The following is a 22,130-nucleotide window of genomic DNA, read 5'->3' on the forward strand; positions in this document are numbered from 1 at the left end:
TGTTTTTAATGTTTTTTCCTTAACAATTTTTTTATTGTATGTCATTATGTCTTAATATATATATATATATATATATATAATATTTTTTAGCACGCTGTGTGACAATAGCTTGATCTCCTTTGAGCGCAGCTATTTCCATCTTATATTTTTTTGTTTTATATAGGGGAGTGACTACCCCTCCATCATAGCTGCTGCTTATTTGAGCAAGAGCCCTAAGTAGCGCCTGTTTAACTGTCATAGAGACAGTACAAAATTACGACTGAGACCATGATGACAACTACTGTATCCCACATGAACATGGAGCCTACAAATGTAATTTCTGCAAAATCTTCCTAATTTTCATAGACAGTCTGAGCTTTCACACCCCAGGGATTACTGAGTTTGTAACAAGGATCAGTAGCGTCTTTATGTGCCGACAGTATGTAATGCATTAAGTCATCCGCAAATCCTTTGTGATTATCACTATTGTGTTTACAACATTACGGTATTTCTTTTTTATTTCACTACTGTAATAGGATTCAAAAATGCTCTGATGTCAATCACCTGGACACGCACATTTTAGCAAAAGCATTTGCGTCTTACCTCTTTCAAACCAAAGGACAGCTTGACACGGAGGTCCAGGTTACAGAGGAGCTGATCAGACTCTACCCAGTGATTTTTAATGTGAGTAAGGTCAGATGGGCACATTGCCAGCTAAGGATGACATGACACTACAGATCTGACATGGTTATTTCTGTGTAGGTAAGTGTGGAACAACTACGACAAATGGATATTGAAAACCGTTTTATCACGAAATGGAATGATGTCCAGGTAATATATCCATATATTTCTAACAGAAAGTTGGGAAATAAAAGTGGCATAAAACAACCCTGCATTCTTTCTCTATGTGTATGTATATATGTATGTATATATGTATGTATGTGTGTGTGTGCGTGTGTGTGTATATATATATATATATATATATCTATATATATATATATCTATATATATAGATATATAGATATATAGATGGGGAAGAAATCACGGCATTCCAGGGAAACTTTTCAAAAAAATTTTTTCAGAAAACACACCAACCTTTCGGAGCACCAACGCTCCTTTTTCAAGGTGAAAAGTTTCACCGTAATAAACTAACTCACCTTAATATACATATAATCAAATAAATAATGGGGTTTTAATTCATGAATCAATGATCAATGCATTAAAGCCTGCAGCCCATCGCCTAGGGACTCCATTTTACTAGGGCACACTATAACTAACTGACCAGAACATGTGCTTGTTTTCTGGTTTAGAGCTCACCTACCTTAAGGTGCCCATACACGTACCGATTATATGGTACGTTTTGTGCTAAAATAGCATTGCATGACATTGATAAAACAAACTGAGTAACAACAGACTGACTTGGAGGTAGGAGGGCCCTGCTGCAAGCTTGATCACAGAATGGTTAATTAATAATAAAACAAAATATATACATACAGGATACAACAGCACTTGTCATTCCTACGAATGGGGTGCACTCTGCACTCGCCATTCCCAGGTTGGGGTGCAGTGGCCTAAAACCCCATTATTTATTTGATAATTGCTATATTAGGGTGAGTTAGTTTATTATGGTGAGTGTTGAGCCCCATGTATCTGTATTTATTTGAGCATAGGGTCATTGTACCATAGAGGTGCATTAGACTTTTATTATATAGACTTGTATTTTAGTCATTTTAAAAAATTGCTTATTTCCAGCTGTGTCTACACACATTTATCCTCCATGAAATACAAGTCACGTTATACTAAATGCATGAGCGCCGTGTGACATGCAACTTTTCCTTTTAAAATGCATCTTATTCACAAATCAGAGACACCGAAGCATCTTCTGCTGATATAAATGATATGTGGCATATCTGAAATCTGTGTATGATGGAGGCTGTATCTGCATAAAAAAATGGAACCTTACAGTGTTTTATATGCGAAAGTAGGCTAGATGAATGTGGACACATCGGTAGTTTACATAATATATAATTTCCTGTATAGCTTACAATCGCAGTAAGTATGTTTGAATTACAAAAATATTTTGTTAACATTGGGAACGTTTCTATGGCCTGTTTCATACAATTGGCAGTAGTAGTTCTTTCTAAGGAATGTCTACATTGGGAAACATATGTCTTTAATAACTGCTCAAGCACTGTGTATACTTTGGTATACTGTCTATACTGTGTATTACAGTAAAGATTCCTTAGACAGGATATACAAGTAGTTTCCATAATTGCTTATAAAACCAATATTTATAAACACACAATATAGGTATTTAGGGCGGGATGTATTAACATACATTGCCGACCCTCGCCACGACCCTGCCGCGTTGCTAGTGCATACTGTATGTACTAACATATGTGGCTAGCATCGCGGTGCGGTGACGGAGGCCATCAGCGATACCTGTGATGTGGTGTGCTGGGGGTCTTCGTCACCTCCTGGGCTTTGCGGCGGTCCCCGGCGTCTCCTCCACCCCCCTGCAGCCAGAAGGACATCCTCGGCTGTGACATGCTGCTGGGGGAGGAGGAGCAGAACGGAGGGGGGTAGGAGTTTGCAGCGGACGTCAAGCAGCGGCTGGCGATAGAAGCCCATAGGCTTCTCTCGGGTATCGCCACCCAAAGGTGAAGATACACTGCCCTGCGATGCAGCGGCGCCCGGGTAATTGTATATTTGAAAATGCTTATTTTTACTAATCCAATATCTTTTTCAGATTCAATCTCCACAATCTGGTGACTTATTGCTTGAGGTATTCATGGAAAGGAAAGACCCTGACACTTCTGTTATTATTAGGGTAAGGGTGAGGGTTATTTCTTCTTGTCTGCTGCATGTAGATAGAAGAAACAATACAGGTACTGTATTCTGCCTGCATTGCAGGGCTGATATGTCTGAGGAAAAAAATAATTATTCAAATGTGATAGAGATTGGGTGTCATATCCTGACATTCAGGATAGAATCCTGGTAGCGATATCTTGATGTTCAAAATCCTAATGGATTTTTGCAAGTATTGTAACTCTAAGCCTAATCCACCTTTCCTGCAGCCTAACCATCCCCTCTAGTAGCCTTTCCCCTTCCGTAGCCTAACTCACCCTTCCCACAGGCTAACCATCCCCTCTAGTAGCTTTTCCCCTCCCATAGCCTAACCCACCCCTCTCAGAGGCTTACCATCCTTTCTAGTAGCCTTTCCCCTCCTGTAGCCTAACTCAACCCTCCAGCAACCTAACCATCCCCTCTAGTAACCTTTCCCCGCTTGTAGCCTAACTCAACCCTCCCGCAGCCTAACCATCCCCTCTAATAGCTTTTCCCCTCCCATAGCCTAACCCACCCCTCCCGCAGGCTTACCATCCCCTCTAGTAGCCTTTCCCCGCTCGTAGCCTAACTCACCCTTCCCACAGGCTTACCATCCCCTCTAGTAGCTTTTCCCCTCCCATAGCCTAACCCACCCCTCTCACATGCTTACCATCCTTTATAGTAGCCTTTCCCCTCCTGTAGCCTAACTCAACCCTCCAGCAACCTAACCATCCCCTCTAGTAACCTTTACCCGCTCGTAGCCTATCTCACCCTTCCCACAGGCTTACCATTCCCTCTAATAGCTTTTCCCCTCCCATGGCCTAACCCACCGCTCCCACAGGCTTACCATCCCCTCTAGTACCCTTTTCCCTCCTGTAGCCTAACTCAGGAGGGGATATTAATATTATTTTAATTTTATTTATAAGGCGACACAAGTGTTTTGCAGCGCGGTATAAAGGAACAGTACAGGGAGACAAAACAGTATTACATTGAATACATAACAAAAATAGAGTACAAATAAAGAGTGCCACATTTCAATACACAATAGGCATTTTGAGCACTAGTATATTTACTACATCTTGTTGGTAAACATATAATCAGTGATTGATTTGGGGTCTGGGGACTAAGGCAACATGGATGCATAGATATTAACTATGGTACCATGTAAAACACCAGGTTAAGTACCTACTGTACCTACCCAATACACTAAAAAAGAGCAAATAATATGTTAAGGGAAGTAAATGGGCTGTCCTATCAATAATTCAATCATAATTAATATTATACATACAGTATATAGTATCTCCAACATGGTTCAGTTACTGTAGATATCTATATATTGTATTTCCCTCATCAGGAATTACGTACTAAACTAAAACATTTTCAGGACATTCTAAATTATTTTACTTGTTACATTTTAGTTAAGTTAAAAGGAAACTAAAAGGGAACACGGAGATTGGGTAAGGTTCATGGAAATGTTATAAAGCATTATTATATATTTCTTAGGGGGGTGCTTTATTCAGTTTGTCATCAATATACGTATATACAGTAGGAAAGATTCATGTTATGAAACTGAGTGGATAAACTTCGGGCCGCCAAGAGATCTGTTGGGTCAGGTTTTCAAAAGTGTTGGGGTGCAGCCATACGGCCATGCCCCATTGAGAAGCTGGACCCAACACAGGGAACATGATTCCACCACCCTTGGCAGGTCTATATCTGTTTTGTTGGAAGCTGAGTGATCTCAATTTAGATCTGGATTTATCTATAGATTGAGACTCTTTAGTTGGCCATAAATATACTTGCTCACTCTCCTGGAAATTCCAGTAGGTTCACAAATTTGGGACGAAAACCCTGACTGTTGAAAAATCAGGATCAAATCGAACAGTAAGCAAAACACATCCGATTTGGACTATATAGAGTACAGATCTGTACTATATAGTCTTGCCTGCACAGTCTATTTTACTGTTCGATTTACACTAAATGGGAACACGCATCGGGATCGAATCGGCATCAAATGCAGCTGAAAACCGTACAACGTCCATTTGAGTTTGTTTTGATTTTGACTATATATACAAAATTGAACACAAAATCTCACTGTGTGTACACAGCTTTAGCCTCCACCAGTTCTTAGAGTAATGCTTAAAAATAAATACAGATGTTTTGAAACTGACCAAGCTTAAAAAAAAAAAGCAAAAAATAAGCTCAGTACAGGGGTGAATAAAGTGGAGAAGGGCTTAAAAACATAGAGTACTAACAAACTAAAAGTGGACCGGCGTATTGTATTCTGGAAGAAAGTCTTTATGACTCTGATTACAGGCAGATAACTGGTGGTGGTTATAACCAGCTTTCATGTCCATGGGCTGAATATTTATAAATGTCTTTAACATTTTAAAAAAATATACATTTGCAATGAATTTATATAATTAAACTACCTTTTATTTGCATGACTGTCAACTTTAGACGCTCTTTTTACTTTGCTACATTGATGCATTGATGTGTCAGATTTTAAATGTAGTCTGGACAAGAGAAAGCTGAGGATAGCCTTTCTGTACATTAGGACGGAGGTTTAATTATGACTTTCCAGAGCTTTAGACAGGATGCGGTCAATATGCCGGCGGTCGGAATCCCGACGGACGAAATACTGACACGGAATCCCGACTGCCGCAATGCTGGCACTTTGTCTCTCTATGGGTGTCCACGAGACCCATAGAGGGAGAATAAAATAGTGTGCCGAGTGTAACGAGGCACTGGGCCCGCTGCGTGGCGAGCGCAGTGAGCCCGCAAAGGGGGGGGGGGGGTCGTCGATCCACGGCCCCCCCTTGTCGGCATTTCGGCTGCCAGGATTTCGGCATCTGGATTTTCGACCGTCTGGATTTCGACCGCCGGCATTTCATACTGAATCCCTTCAGACAACCACTTCTGCCTGTGCTTCAGGAAACACTTTGCTAATTAATGAGTGAATAATTGTAGAAAACATTCAAGGCTTCATTTTGAATAAACACAGTGGTTTATGATGCATTATGTAGGTTTCTCCAGAAATGGTATCTTCGGAGCTGACCAGTTGTGTAGCTGGCATCAGAAACATCACCTTGCCAAAGGAAACATTCTGGACTACGTTTGAAGTCCTTGAGAATGGAGAGATTGGTATGTACTATACTGTCTATACAGTATTTTGTTATTTATTGACTTGTTTCTTGTAACTTCATATGATATTAGTAAATGTACTGATTATTTCATTTTATGTGAGCAAAGTTATTATTATGGTCAAAAGATATGTGAGCATGTTATTAAATTAGTATGAAATTAAAGTGCATATGTAGAGAGCAGATTGACCAAGAAGGCGGAACAGGCAGGCACCAACAGGGCTGGATCCCACAGAAGAAAGAGTGGGCATTACACAAAGGGACTTACTAGCACAGAGAGGGTATGGGGAGAGGGTACTCTTTATTCAGATCTACAGAGAGGCCCAGTTTGTGCTGCCCTACCCTGTTGTAGAGAACAACGCTTTGGGCATGGAGAGAGAGAATGGAGGAGATGGTCTTGTCACACCTCCCCTGCTTGGTCGAACCAGCTCCCTTAACCAGGGCCCAACAAAGCTGTTAGTGTGGGATTGGGTAGGTGTGATTGGACATGATTTTCATGCTGCTAGTGCCTTAGCAGTTAATTGTAGGTGTATTAAGTAGTGAAACGAGTGGAGAAATGCACCAGTGGAAAATCATTTATCAAGTTCATTATATGAACGATAGGTAAATTCTGATCAGCAGCTATGAGCAACTTCTCCACGGGTCCACTTCTCCGTTCTTTTCAATGCTTGATATATCGACCCCTCTGGTTTCCTCTGGAGGGATATGCGGTACTAGGGCGAGGGACTCCCGGCCATGCTTAGGATGCGTTGGCCAGGCAGAAGTCTTCCGCCCATGGCTAGGTGGTTGGGGGCGGTTAGTGTCTGATGTCACCCAGCATCTGGGCCGCTCAGGAAGAGGCAACTAGTTTTTAAATGGCCGACGCCTGCTCTAGCAGACGCCAGTTATAGTTCTGCTGTAGGGAGGTGCTGTGTCTCCTGGTTACTGGATCTCCAGACAGCTGTTTGGTTCCCTTGTTTTGCTCAACTCTGCTGGCTCCCTGGAAGCTGCTCTAGTGTCTCACCAGTGTCTCTAGTCCTGCAGCCTTCAGCTAAGTGGGGTGGGATCATTGGGCAGACAGCAAGTTGGTCGACAAGCATTAGGTCGACATGCATTAAGGTCAACATGCATTAAGGTCGCATGCAGGACTGAATGTCGACATGGGTTAGATCGACAGGTCATTAGGTCTACACAAGCATTAGATAAAAATTGGGAAGGTCGACAGTCAAAAGGTTGAAATGTTGTTTTTAAAAAAAATAAAATTATAGTTACGCCAATGGACCTAGTGACCATATACCAGCTAAGTTATCCTTTGTGTATATCTTTATATCATTCATTGTTGCAGTTAGGGGTTGCCCTCTCCACTGTTTCTTATATTCTGTATACAGTGTACACCAGCGCGTTTTTACGGGTATTCAATTTGTGAGCACTTCCTTCTGCATAGTAGTCGCTAGTCACCTTGTCCCCAAATAAGATCAGATGGCATCTCGGTAATATGGGGGCATAACCTGACGAGGAATCGCGGATGTTATTGGTGAAACACTAGTTTGCAGGAGACCGCCCAAGTACTGTGTAGTGTAACAGCCGCTGCCCGTGACCTCACTGCCGGTACGTGTAACAGCACCAGCCAACCTGATCCTAACTGTCATGTTGTCAAACACAGATTAGATGGTATTTCATCTCTCTCTCCACTCTACCTCTCTTCCCTTTGGGCGAGATGTGTTAAGCCTTGAAAAGTTATACATTAGGTCCCCTGGCGTCCACAGTGTCCCTCTTCAGAGGTACTCCTGGTCCAAATTATGCATTGCGCAAGTGTGCCAGGAACATCATGACGTCACCCGCGCAATGCATCACTGGGTCCAGGGGTGCCTTTTAGGATGGACGCCGGGGACCACCTGGAGACCGCTTGGGGACCAGGTGAGTATAAAAAACAAAAAATATTCTAAAATCATTATCCCTTATCCAAAATGCTCCTTGTCCCTAGCATTTTGGATATTGGATACTCCACCTGTGTGTGTGTGTATATATATATATATATATATATATATATATATATATATATATATATATATATATATATATATATATATAAATAATTTATATTACAATGGTTCACAGCAATTCACTTCAAATCTCCAAATTCCCAATATATCTTCTTATATGTGCCCTTATTCAGATCTGATCGAAGTACAAATTTGTTCTCAAAATGGGCAAAACCATGTGCACTGCAGTTAATGCACATGTAACATGTGCAGAGAGAGGTAGATTTGTGTGAGTTATTTTGTTTCCGTGCAGGGTAAATACTGACTGCATTATTTTTACACTGTAATTTAGATTTCAGTTTCAACACACCCCACCCAAATCTAACTCTCTCTGTACATGTTACATCTGCCCCACCTGCAGTGCACATGGTGTTGCCTATTTTGAAAAACAAATTTGTACTGCGATCAGAATAAGGCCCATAGTATATTTATACACAAAGGGTTTGATTCAGAGCTGCAAACTGCTGTGATCGCTTTAAGATAATATTATAATTTCTCTGGGTGACAAAATTCCTAGTTTCGGCCCTGTATATACTGAGAATGTGGCTAGGGAAAGAGGAGGTTTGGCTTGCACTGACAGTTATATCATACTAAGGGACTCTCATTGCGGCCAGCCAGTGAGTGACCCCCTGCACTGGTATTCCAACAGGGGTGATCCAGGAGCCGGACCCCAAAAGCAGATCCCGGTTATCTTTCTTCAGCTGCCCCCACCATAGTGGCCCCTTAACCTGTACACAGTTTAGCCCGTTCACTGCCCATTGGCACACGGGCAAACAAGGAACAGTTGGGACCCTAGGGGTGAATACTAATTTTACTATTCTTTTTATCCCTATAAGCTCTGAGAATATGCATAGAGTGTTGGTGCAATAAAGCACAAGAGAAATCATTGACAGTGGGGTCCTCCGTCAGTGGCTGACACCACCAAACAGAAACATCATCGCCATTTAATTATCACATTTTATTTTCACATTCTTTGGTGAAAACACCACACTTAGGGCCTTATTCTAGTTCACTCTTTTTGACAAAATCCTTCTTAGATGGACAAAACCATGTGCACTGCAGGTGGGGCAGATGTTACTTGTGCAAAAAGAATTAGATTTGGGTGGGGTTTTACTTCAAAGTGAGATCTATATTGCAGTGTAAAAATAAAGCAGTCAGTATTTACCCTGCACAGAAACAAAATAACTCACCCAAATCTAATTCTCTCTGCACATATTGCATCTTCCCCCCTGCAGTGCACATGGTTTTGTCCATTTTAAGAAGGATTTTGTCAGAAAGAATGAACTAGAATAAACCCCTTAGTAAGGTTTTATAATCACGAAGCATAAAAAAATCCCAAAAAATTCAGCACAAATGATCTATTGCCCATGGGGTTCTACGGAGCACCACATATGGAAAAATTGACTAATGATAGCTGATACATTCAGCACTTTAGGTGCACACTGATTTGTGACAGTAGACGGTTCCATCATAATGAGACAGACATACTAGGGGTGATAAGGCAAGTTCAGGCCGATGCATCCAAGTATAGTCTAGCTCATAATTAAACAACCTATTCACATTTCCACACTATAATACACTATCTTTCTTTTCTCTCTCGTCATCCAATATATATTCTCTCTCCTTATATTGACCTGATTGGGGGTCTATATTACTGTTTGCTGTACAGCTCTTTGGATTACCCCCCACACACCCAACACATAGGGGGATATTCAATCGCCGTCGAGCATCTCCCGTGGGGGAGATGCTCGACGGGCCCTATTCAATGCTGTCTTTCCCGACAGCATTGAACAGGGTTTCCTGGCGGAACGAGCCCGACATATCTAGCTGTCGGGCTCGTTCTGCCGAGAACAGCCGGGAAGTGACGAGCTGCCGGCTGCATCTCGTCACTTCCCGGCCGCAACTCACGGCCACGCCCCCTTCTCGTCCCGCTGCAGGCGGGACATTGAATCCCGCCTGCATGTTCTCGGTCGAGCTGACCGAGAACGGGACTGGGTCACGGCAGGCGAGCAAGCTCGTCTGCCGTGACCCGAAGATTGAATACCCCCCTTAGTATTTAAAAAGTTAAAAATTTATATTTGAAGTAAGTGCCCCCAAAAAAGAGTTAGCTTTTTTCTTCTCAATTTTATACTGAGAATGTGCTCAGAATGTGCTTGGCTAACTGAAAACTTTTCATGTGCTGTTCCTATTATCCTAATATGTCATTTTTTACTAGTACATAATGCTATGTGTTGAATACAAATACATCTTTTCATATTACAGAGCGCCCCATGCACTACAATGAAAAAGTTTTAGCCACAGTTCTGGAATGGAGCATTCTTCGTGACCCAGGAAACGCCTACCTACTTGTAAAGTCCTTTCCTGCAAGCAGTCACCCGAATAGTTTAGGTATGTTGACATGGAGGTTCATAGGGGGTGATAAGCACTAACCTTGTTAATGTCATAATACTGAGGTAAAATGATAACTGTAGTAGTAATCCTGTATTGATAATGTTATTTCCAGGCTGCTGGGTCTCATATCATGAAGAATGAAAGGTTAGAAGTAATCAATAATATAATAACTGCCTGTGAGGATGCAGATATGACAAAATGAAGTTGATAAAATGCTATTTTTGCTTCTTGATATTTGATATTTCTTTGTTGCCGGGTAACACATTCAAAGACAATGTGACAGGCAAAAAACAATGATAGCCTCCGTATATATACAGATTTAGCGCCTCTTGTCTAGTAGGGGTCTGGGGGTCGGATCGCCAACTGCCAGCCCCCAGAAGGGGACGTGCGCACACAAGATGCTCCCGTGCCCTCTTCCGTTGGAACCCTCTGGCGCCTCCACGCCGCTCCCCTGTCGTTGCCCGCACCCCCCTTCCCCCCCAAACCCTGCCCGTCTCCCTGAAGCAGAGACAGACAGGGATTCCATCCCCTGCCGACGAAAAACTGGGAAGTGTGCGTGTGAGATGCTTGCGTGTCCCAGTCAGAGGGCGCGCCTCTCCGCTGACGAGCGCCTGGAGGGACATACTGGCGATCCCCGGCGCTGAATGAGTGGCACTCCATCTGTAGTTATATATTTTTGGTTGAAGTGTCTGCGATTCATAAGCATAATCCATATCAAATGTTCTCTTGTTAAATTGTAACATGAGAAAAGGATTTGAGGACCGCTAAGTGTTAAGACATTTATTTAAAGTGAATCTAGAACGTCTTTATTAAATGTTGTTCTTAATTTCCTTGTACTCTTATGGGATACAATTCCCTATGCTCATTTCACTTGTGCCTTTAGCTCATTCTTATGTACAGATCAATGGCATCCAAGAGATTTTGCCAATTACACAAGAACAATAATCTATCAAAGGCTGACAAAGACCAAACAGGCCCATAGGACAAGTAAAGTCCACAGTTTAATTAGTGAAAACATGCTGCAGCATAGATATTATTTAAAGCCCTTTCACACAATATAAACTCAGCATTAAATATGTCCAGAGTATGTCTACGCTCACCAACATTATCCAATCAGGTAAGAAAAGCAAAATTCTACCATATATTGGTCAATGTCCATGGTGCTGATAGGAGCCCTAATGCATCCTCCCAACACTGCATTGATAACATTCTCTAGATCACGGCTGGCCAACCTGTAGCTCTCCAGATGCTGTGAAACTACACATCCCAGCATTCCATAATAGTAAACCTGTGGCAGTGCATGCTGGGACTTGTCGTTACACAACAGCTTGAGAGCCACAGGTTGATCTGGCCTGCTCTAGATAACGACACCAGCATGGTGTGTATGTAAATGCTGATTGATTTATCAGTATCACAAATCACTATGTTGCATGTACTATGGCTTACCATAATAACCCTTAAACCTGGGCACCTACTGTATGATTTATCCGTTCTGTGACTAAAACAAGGTAAAATGCAGGATTGAATTTAGACAGCCACAGAACCTGTGTAAATCATAGATGTCCCAGATTAAAGGGATATTATGACAAGCCTAGTATATGTCCACAAACATACAGTACAGTAGAATTTCAAGTGCTAATCTCAATGGACTTGAAAGCCCAAACTATTGTCCCTCTCTCCCCTTTCATTGATCTCTGGTGTAGCTGTTGCTTGTGACAGAACAATCTGGCATTGAGATTAGGGCTCATGATAGGTGATCTGCACTTTCCCTCTAGTGTCCTCACTGATATCACAGGATATTATTTTTACGGCAGCGGCTAGTTCCCCTTCGCCGTAAGGAACTGGGGAGGAGAGGGGGTGGAGAGAGAGGGGAGCAAGGGCTGAACAAGAGACCCAAACAGACCCTTGCGGGCTTGCTTCGCTCACCACTCTTCGGACACGGAGGGCTTGTTTCTTCACTATCCCCGCCACCACTGGTTTCCTTTAGTAACCAGGTGGCGAGCGAAGCGAGCCACAGTGCCTGAAGCGTGGCGAGTGAAGTGAGCCAGCAAGGGTCCGTTTGGGTCCCTTGTTCCGACCTTGCTCCTCCTCTTCCCACCCCCTCTCCTCCCCAGATCCTTACAACAAAGGGGAACTAGTCACAACCATATTATTACTAACGGATACAATGGAAGCAACACCCAGCCGGTTTCTTTATATCAGATATTCTCATTAGGGGCCAATATCAATAGGAGTTTGTGCAGTGTTATTATTTATATTATCCCTACTTGTACGTAGCACATAAATGGGTGAACAAATAAAAATACATTACTACCCCTATAGATATTGTCAGAACAAAGAATGTGTGTGCGCGCAGTGTTCTAAAATGGGGTGTGGCCTAGCTGAAAAGGGAGACGCTTTGCAGAGACAGATGGACCGTATACCCCAGTTTTGCAGCCTACACGCCCAGACATTGCCCACCATAGGCAAAAAAACATTCCTGATTCATGCCCCTTACATTCAGGGGCATGAATCAGAATTTTTTTTTTTGCCTATGGTGGGCGTGGAGGCTCTAAAACTGGGGTATACAGTAGTGATTGAGACCTGATCACTGGTGGGCGACTTTGCAGAACCCTGTGATCAGATAGTTGCCACCGAGATAGATTTAAATCCCACCCCCGTGCAAGTCTGCGATTGGCTTGCACAAATATGGCTGATCATCGTACAGCAAATCTGTACAAAACTCACTCACCATCCAACAATGGTGGGTGTAACTCCGACCCTTCCACAACTCTGCGACAGAGTCAGGCTCATAGATAGCTGACGCTGATGTCACAGACCTCCCCTTTGGCATGCCAGTGTTTTTTATGATACACCCAGAAAATGTAAGTTACCACCCCCAAACACCAGTTTTTTTTTATCACCGGCTTATGAATAGATTCATCAGAATTTAATTTTGTCAGTTTGCCAAAATTTGCCAAATTTACATAGCAGCGATCAGGTCTGAAACAGATTAGGGGTAGATTTATTACGCTTGGTGAAGTGATAAAGTGTCTTTTATCAGCAGCCAATCAGCTCCTACCTGTCATTTTTCAAACCAAGCCTGTAACTTTACAGTTAGAAGCTGATTGGCCGTTGATAAAAACCAGATACTTTATCACTTCACCGAGCTTAATAAATCTGCCCCTCTTTCACACATTATTCTGTCCTTTACAAATATGCCATATACCGTAATGCCCCTTATGCAATATGCCACACACTATATTGGCCATTACACATTATGCCATGCACAGTTATACCCCTGACACCATTTGATGTTTTACACACAATAATACCCTTACAAATTTTGGCCCACAGTTAGGCTTTGAATTACCTTGAAATTACCTACTTATTGTCAGGGGCTTCACACTCATTACCAGGGGTTTCATGGCAGAAGATCCAGTTTTTTGCAACGCCAACGTTTCCAGCACTACTGGCTAACACTGATGTGCAGTGGCGAAACTATAAATTGTGTGTCTTCCTGTCCTACACATGGCATTTTAGTGATGCATACATAATGCCCCTAGTAGTGCCATTTACACACATAAAGCCCCCTGTATTGCCATATACATAATTCATACCCATAGTGCCATATACAGAATTTCCACCCATTGTGCCATATACAGAGTACCTACCCATAGCGCCATATACAGAATGCCCACCCATAGTGCCATATACATTATGCCCACCCAAAGTGCCATATACAGAATGCCTGCCCATAGGACCATATACATAATGCCCCCTATAGTTCCATATACATTATACGACCCATAGCGACATATATGTAATGCCCCCAATGTGCCATATACAGAATGTCTACCCATAGTGCCATATACATAATGCCCCCTATAGTTCCATATACATTATGCCACCCATAGTGACATATATGTAATGCCCCCATAGTCCCATATAAGTAATATCTGTAGTGCCATCTACGTAACACCCACCCATAGAGCCATATACTGTACATTGCCCCATGTAATACTCACCACCTCTACTTCTATGACCTGGACCTGTGTAGCTCTGTCTCCTCTGTCACAGGTACTGTATCTCTACCACCTTTTCAACATCGGCTGTCACAGGGGGTGCGAGGAGCGTCTAGCTGCAGACACTGCTACCTGTCAGACAGAGGGCCTTATTCTAGTTCACTCTTTCTGACAAAATCCTTCTTAGATGGACAAAACCATGTACACTGCAGCGGGGGCAGATGTAAAATGTGCATAAAGAATTCGATTTGGGTGAGTTATTTTGTTTCTGTGCAGGGTAAATACTGACTGCTTTATTTTTATACTGCAATATAGATCTCACTTTGAAGTAAAACCTAACGCAAATTTAATTCTCTCTGCACAAGTTACATCTGCCCCACCTGCAGTGCACATGGTTTTGGCCATCTAAGAAGGATTTTATCAGAAAGAGTGAACTAGAATAAGGCCCAGTGTTACAGGCACAGCGCCAGCGGCAACAGGACAACTGCAGCAGGGTGCAGAGCAGAGAGAGTGCTTCTCCTGCTTTGCATCCTCTGTTGAGCAGCTAGCGCTGGCCCTGGTGAGGGGGGTCCAGACATTAGGGTGTGCCCTATTATTTGTTAGATAAAAGTGCAGGGATCAGTATACAAAAGGTCAAGATAAAAACAATAAAAAATTAAAGGCAAAACATTGAACTATTGAAGGAGTAGAAAACAAATACAAATATAGTAATAAACTGCACACACAGAAAGGTATATGCACAGATAAAGGGTAAAGCAACTACCAAGTAGCCTACAATACTGTAGTTACTGCATTGTGTGCAATGAACAATATACAGTATAGTATATAAACCAATACGCAGAGTTGTATGCATCTACAGTATGCAGCAGGACCAGCCCAGCTGAACCACCCTCCGTGTGCACTAGGCCTATCCCTATTGCTTTCTTAACTGCTCTGCAAGGGAAAAGTTAATGCAAACACAGATTCAACAACCAATTTGAAACTCGAGACATTTGGTTGCAATACTGTCTGTAACACAGTATGACACACTGATTAAAAGTACTTTAGTAACAACTTTCGGTATTTGTGTAGTTTCACGGCGCTACTTCCGGGTTCTACGCTCGCCACAAACTATGTTAAATAAAGTAACTTAACTCCATGCCAACATGGATAGTTCATACCTCCACTATCCATGTTGTCATGGAGTTGTTTTTAAATAGCTTGGCGAGTGTATAGAGCCACCGAGCCCGCAGCGTGGGCGAGCGAAGCGAGCCCCGCAAGGGGACTCAGCCGTGAAACTACACTAGTACTCAACTTTCTTTTATCCATGACCACAGAACCCATTTTCAGAACTCATTTGTAATTATTTAATTGTTTCCCTTTTGAAACTGAGCAGCTTTTTTCACTCTACATTAGCAGGATTCACATACACATAAAGACCCCTCTATCAGTTGCACCATCGAAACTGGCGCCAGCCCTATACTGAATTGAATACGGCCCAATGTGAATGATTAAGCACCTTTATACACAACCCCTTCCTTTATGTACAAGTAAGATGATCATCACAGAGCTTGGTTCTCGGCAGGGCTGCCACTAGGAATTTTGGGGCCTGGGACTGATTTCCAGTCTGGGCCCCTCTGGGGCTCCCCCCATCTCCCCCCTATCATCTTTCCACCCTCCCTTCACTTACCGCCCGACTCCTGCTGCAGGTCCCAAAGCACAGGCTTCTTCAATGCAGGACGCCAGCGAATGCAGCACCGGCTGGTGAGCCAATCAGAGCTCGTGTACCGGCAGCCACTCTGATTGGTTAACGGTACACGAGCTCTGATTGGCTCAAAAGCCAGTGCAGCATTTTAATTGGTCGCCGGCGTCCTGCATTGAAGAAGCAGGCATCACAGCGGAGGATGTTGGGGGGGGGGGGGGTTTGCGGTGAGCAAAATTAGCTGTTTGGGCCCTTCCAGAGGCCGGGGCATGGGACAGCTGTACCCACAGCACCCACCTATCGGCGGGTCTGGTTCTCGGAAGCCAATACCATCTTTTGATGGCATTGGACTCTATATCCAATATATTATGATTTTTCATGAAAGGCATAGAGCCTGTGTCACTGCATGATTTTTATTTTATCCCCCGATAATTATTTTCTTATTGCCGCAATATAGTTCTTATCAAAGCTTGTTTTAAGGCATTGATAAATATACCCCTTAGACATATAAGAGCCATATTAATAGTTGGATGTCATACTCTAGGCTGCAAAAATTGTGTTATTGCATATACAGGTACATAGCAAAATAAAATGTACAGTAATAGCGCATGTGGATCGGGACATGGAAGTACAAGCTGTTTGTAATAATTGCATCGACATGTGGCACGTAAGTGCAGCACTCTCCCCAGAGATCTGGCCCAATTACAGTGTCCAGATACACTTCTTAGGAGGATTAAAACTTACAGCTCTTTACTTTGCAAAACTGCAACCTACGCTAAATCTGACCTAAAGTTTTTACTGAACCATTACAAACACTTTAGCATTATTGTCACAGCTAGATGGACATTATAAGAAAAACAAAAAACACATTTTCCAGATCGCTGAAGTTCTTTTAGAATTTCAGGAACGTTTTTTTTTTTTTTTTAAATCTCCTATGATTAAAATGTGTATTTTTATCATAACCCATGTAAGTACTGCAGTTGTTGACTTTTATATTCAATATTTAGTATTTATTCCAATTTATAATGTCTTTAAAAAAATGATCAAAAGTGGAATATAATGACCAGAATTCGATGCTTTATTAAAATGTCACACAATGGTTAACGCATTATAAGTACTCTTTTAGGTATAATGAGCTGGTAAATCAAACAATGTACAGTATTAGTTCTACATATTATCATCTCCAACTTTTTAAGAGAAACTAATTTAAGGTTCAATAACATGGGCTGTCCAAGTCATTTAAATGTTCCATTCATATAGCAATGAAAGAGCACAAAACAGCTCAAAAAGTTCTTTAAAAAGATCATTAATTCCTATGAATACACAATAAAAATGTCCTACTTTAATTTGGATTTGATGCAAGAGATAGCTGAAGAAAGCATGTACACCATGATACAGTCTATGGGAGGTATTCACCGTGTGCCAATATTTCCAACAGGTAGAAATATCGGCACACACCTATTCAGTGCAGCTGCGGATCGGCAAAAATAGCCACAAATTCGACAATTTAGTATCCATTTTTGCCAATGAGGATTCAATTTTTTTAAACACTGAATCTGCATTTAAAAAAAAAAACAGATGCTAAATTGTCAAATTCACAGGAGTTTTCACAAAACCGACCATCAGAAATATTCCAATAGTGAACAGTTCGAATATAGGCCCTTATTCTGATCGGTGCGGCCGTTCGCGAATTCTTTCGGTGCGGTCCGCGCGCCACGCTGTGCGGTGGCGTACGGCTAACGTCCGTAGAAACGCCCACGTGTCCTCCGCATTCGGACGGACTCACTCTTTAAGAACAGGGCGTGTTTACGGACGACATACAAACCATGCGTGTGCGGGGGAAACAGTCAGATTCTTCACGGTGTGACCGCGTATGCACGGCCTTCCCGTGTCAGAACGCACGCGAGCCGGCCACTACGCACAGATGCGGTGTACTTACGCACAAAACCAGACTACTCTTATCTGAGTTCCCAAATAGATCACATGACACACTTAGGCAATTATCAAACCACTTTGAAAACAGATTGTTGCTCCTGGTCATCTCTTATTTATCTAATTGATCCTTAAACACTTACAAGCACTATACATTAACCCTAACATTCCCTATGGGGATAAAAATGTGATCTACCCTTTTGCTGTGTACATAACTAAACATCAACAATTTTTTTTATTATATGCTATTTATACTTTTAATGCAAAATACTAAAATAACACACAGACAACTTCTTAATCCAACCGTAACTTTTATTTACATTAACATAAATTTAAAAAAAAATTAATCGAGGAGCAGGTCGCAGAGGTCCTGGAGATGGCCAGCCATCCTCAGAAGGTCCTCCCGCATCCTCATGATGGCCGCACGCACACCCTGGGCTGCCTCCTGGTAATCTGTAGGCATGAGAAAGGGGGTACAACATTAATTATGCTACTCACGTACACCTTGTACAGTCAATCCTAAGTACCTACCCCATGAGAAATCATACATACAAACATATACTTAGCCAATCCTGTATGTAATGGCAGCAAATATATGATCATGATGCTGCCACCACACACACACACACACACATACACATACACACACACACATACACACACACATACATACACACACACACACATACATACACACACACACATACACACACACATACACACACACACACACTTGTGTGACATATACATTTCACAATCTATATATCAAAATCACAACCACACTTGAGGATCACTCACAGTTGTCCTGCCCAAAGACTCCTCACTCAACTCAAAACATACACCCACTACAACATGCCACATTTACCCATACATATATACCTGCATGTTACTGCTTAATAGCTAAACTGCATGATAGATAGATAGATAGATATATAGATAGATAGATAGATAGATAGAGAGATAGAGAGATAGAGAGAGAGAGAGAGAGAGAGAGAGAGAGAGAGAGATAGAATAGATACCACATTAAAAGGCTAGCCTAGTCCCTCTACCCATTACTTCATGATTCCTTGTCACATTGCCAGATAGGTGAAAGTGCTGCACTAATCCGCTTCCATACACCAAACAATTTCTAAGGTCAATCCATCCTACATAATACCTTTCAAAAATACATGACAACAACACGGGCCCACTGGCTAGAGGGGGGCCCAGGGGAACTGGCCACTTGGGACTCCAGTATAAATCAGGCCTGCCCATATTCCATTGATGTTTTATTGTTGCTTCTATACAAAGACCCTCCATAAATAAACACTCATCACCTACATGAGCATCCAGATTGTACGTTTGCAGCATGGTCCTATAAGGGCAAAGTGTGTCTGTTGTTTTCCATTTTGTTGGACTACTCTTCACTATATTATAGCAAAATGTAATCAGCTGTGCGACATAACAAACTGTACCTAAGTCAGTAATGATGCATTACGTCTACTTACCCCTGCCAGCCAGCTCCGCCATCTTTTCTGCCTCCACATTGGGAGGTGGTGGCAAATCGGGGAGGGGTAGGGTGATCTCCTCCTCCTCTTGGTACACGGGGGGGGGGAGGTAGACAGAGGAGGTTGGTGAGTGGCTAGAGGGAGGGGTGTGTGTAGGGGTGGTGGAGGTGAGGTATTCCACCTCCTGGCGGCCCTCAACCTCCTCCATCTCCACCTGTCCCGCCTCCTCCTCCTCCACCTCCACCTGGCCCTCCACTTCTTCCTCCTGGGCCTCCTCCTGGGCCTCCTCCTGTGCCTCCTCCTGGGCCTCCTCCTGGGCCTCGTCTGTGGCCTCCTCACGGGCCTGTCTGGCTCTCTCCCGCGCTGTGGGTTTAACAAACAAAATGGTTGAGTGTCATTTGACATTCAATGTTATTAGTATTCTACAATAAAAATGATATGATATTATATAAAAACATTTGTTGTTTTACTTTTCAAACATTACCTGTAAATCTCTTTTTTTTCGACCAGTAGTCAATGAGGCAAATTAGATAAATGGCTGGGAGTTCACATAATACAGCCACATTAGTAGAGAATAAAGAATTCAAATCACTATAACAGGTACATATCATAACCACATTATATATGTGGCATTTCTATGTCATCAACACACAATTGACCTCATGTAATATTAATATTCAATAATGTGAAAATGATAACATTCACTGGGCTGGATGCACTAAGCTTCAAAAGTGATACAATGGAGAGTGATAAACAGGCAGCCAATCAGCTCATACCTGCCATGTCACAGACTGTGTTTGAAAAATGACAGGTAGAAGTAGATTGGCTGCCTGTATATTACTCTCCATTTTATGACTTTTGAAGCTTTGAGAATCGGGCCCACTGTCAAAAATGTGTATTCAGCGAAAATACTTACAGCGTTGGAGACGCCGCCTCAGAGCCTGCAGACGCTCCGGCTCCCGCCTCCGCAGGTCAGACCATCGCCTCTCCAATTGGGCGATGGTCCTTCGCACATTGGTGCGGGCGAAGATTCGGTGCCGGGCCGCCACGTATGCCCGCCGCTTGTCCCGGTTGGATATAAATGGCCCTGCTTGCCCCAGCCTCCTCTCCATCACTGCCACCAGCGAGAGCAGCTCCGCAGTGGAGAATGGTTGTGCTCGCTGGTAGGCAGCCATTTTAGCAATGGCACAAAGCAAACAATAATGTGCTGTCATTGGTTGGTCAGAGTGATATTTGGTATTAACTTTATTGTTCATTTTTACACTAACAGCGTGTATGTGCCCGAACATACGGCTAACCCATTGCATCACACCCCCATCCTAAACACACACTCTAAACTATGATGTATACACATTATATATAATCTATAACATTCACCAAACATGGGTATAAGCACCAGGTGAAATAGTCTGCATCACTAGACACTGACACCTAACTCAAAAAGGTACTAAACAGCTCTTTTAGAATGAAAGCTATGCAACCAAAACATAGCAAATAGTGGCAGACCTTTTCCCCAAATTAGGCCATGCTGCCATGTGTACACTTACCTTCTACTGGGCCATACTACAGAGGTGGAATGAAAAGTAGCTAGCATCCAGCATGAATTTGGAGTGCTTTCACATGTGATTTTGATGCTAGCACTGATTACTTGTGGCTAAGTGGTGGACTGGATTGACATATGGAATGGGTAGTGTCAGTTGTACTACATACCAAACAAGTGCACAGTACAGGTGTACATTCAAATATACATTTCATGTGTGACCTCAGTTTTATTTGGTCTTTGGTGTTGAAAGCAGCATTTAGCTACTAAATCAGACTTACTCATTAAGCCAGGTTTTTGTGAAATATTTAGCCACACCAAGGGGCGTGCCGTATGCGCCGCACGGTTGACGCTGCCATACGGAACGCGGCCGTACGGAACGCAGGTTGCAGCTGATTAACGCCAATTACAGAAATAGTATTTAAAGTGGTCCTAGAAAGGCAAACAGTTGTTGCAAACATGGCTGGCTCAGAGTCTGAGGAAGAACAGGTGGTGCAGAACCTCTTGGCCCGCATGAAGTCCAACACCACCTATGTCCCCCTCAACCCAGAGCAGCCAGATGGGCCATCCACATCTGGCCAAGCTGCAGCTGGCCCATCCTCAGCATCAGCAGAATCATTGGGAACACAGCAGGTGGCTTCCCAACAGAGTAGCCAGGCCAGCACTTCAAGTACAGCAACCGGTGGCCGTGGCCGTGCCCGTGGCCGTGTCCGCAGTCGGGCAACAGAGGAACCAACCACAAGAAACATGGCATATGAACCGCAGGAGCTTGCCATCCTGGTGACCCGGGCACGTGATTTGATCGAGTGCCCAGCGGTAAAGTGGACACACACAAGGAGATGGAAGATCTGGGAGGAGATAACGGCGGAGATTAATGCAGTGGCTCCACAAGTTCGTGAGACGGAGCACGTTAAGAAGAGGCAAGTACATGTGTTTTACATTTGAGCAGTCCAAGTCCAGTAATGTTTACATTCAATATTAGATGGAGTTGGTCAATGGGTGGTCACGTTGCTTGGAGGCACAGAACTGTTTGCCATGATATTGATTTGATAGTTATTGTAGGGTGACTGTGGTTATATCCTCTAAGGGTTGTTTTTAAAAAATAATATATTTTAAGTTTGGTGTCAGG

At 42.8% G+C, this 22,130-nt stretch overlaps 1 protein-coding gene across 1 annotated transcript in view; it reads left to right on the top strand.

The window, feature by feature from the left end:
- Positions 1–22,130, top strand: part of ARAP2 (ArfGAP with RhoGAP domain, ankyrin repeat and PH domain 2) — a 259,491-nt gene that overhangs the window by 186,142 nt on the left and 51,219 nt on the right. The window contains exons 22-27 of the mRNA XM_083149954.1: positions 516–663; positions 742–810; positions 2,729–2,809; positions 5,829–5,946; positions 10,229–10,336; positions 13,217–13,225. Of these exons, the coding sequence (XP_083006080.1) occupies positions 516–663; positions 742–810; positions 2,729–2,809; positions 5,829–5,946; positions 10,229–10,336; positions 13,217–13,225 (533 nt within the window). The remainder of the gene's footprint in view (positions 1–515; positions 664–741; positions 811–2,728; positions 2,810–5,828; positions 5,947–10,228; positions 10,337–13,216; positions 13,226–22,130) is intronic.

The sequence above is a fragment of the Crinia signifera genome, chromosome 1 (genome assembly GCF_055691185.1).
Source record: "Crinia signifera chromosome 1, ASM5569118v1, whole genome shotgun sequence".
Taxonomy (NCBI): domain Eukaryota; kingdom Metazoa; phylum Chordata; class Amphibia; order Anura; family Myobatrachidae; genus Crinia; species Crinia signifera.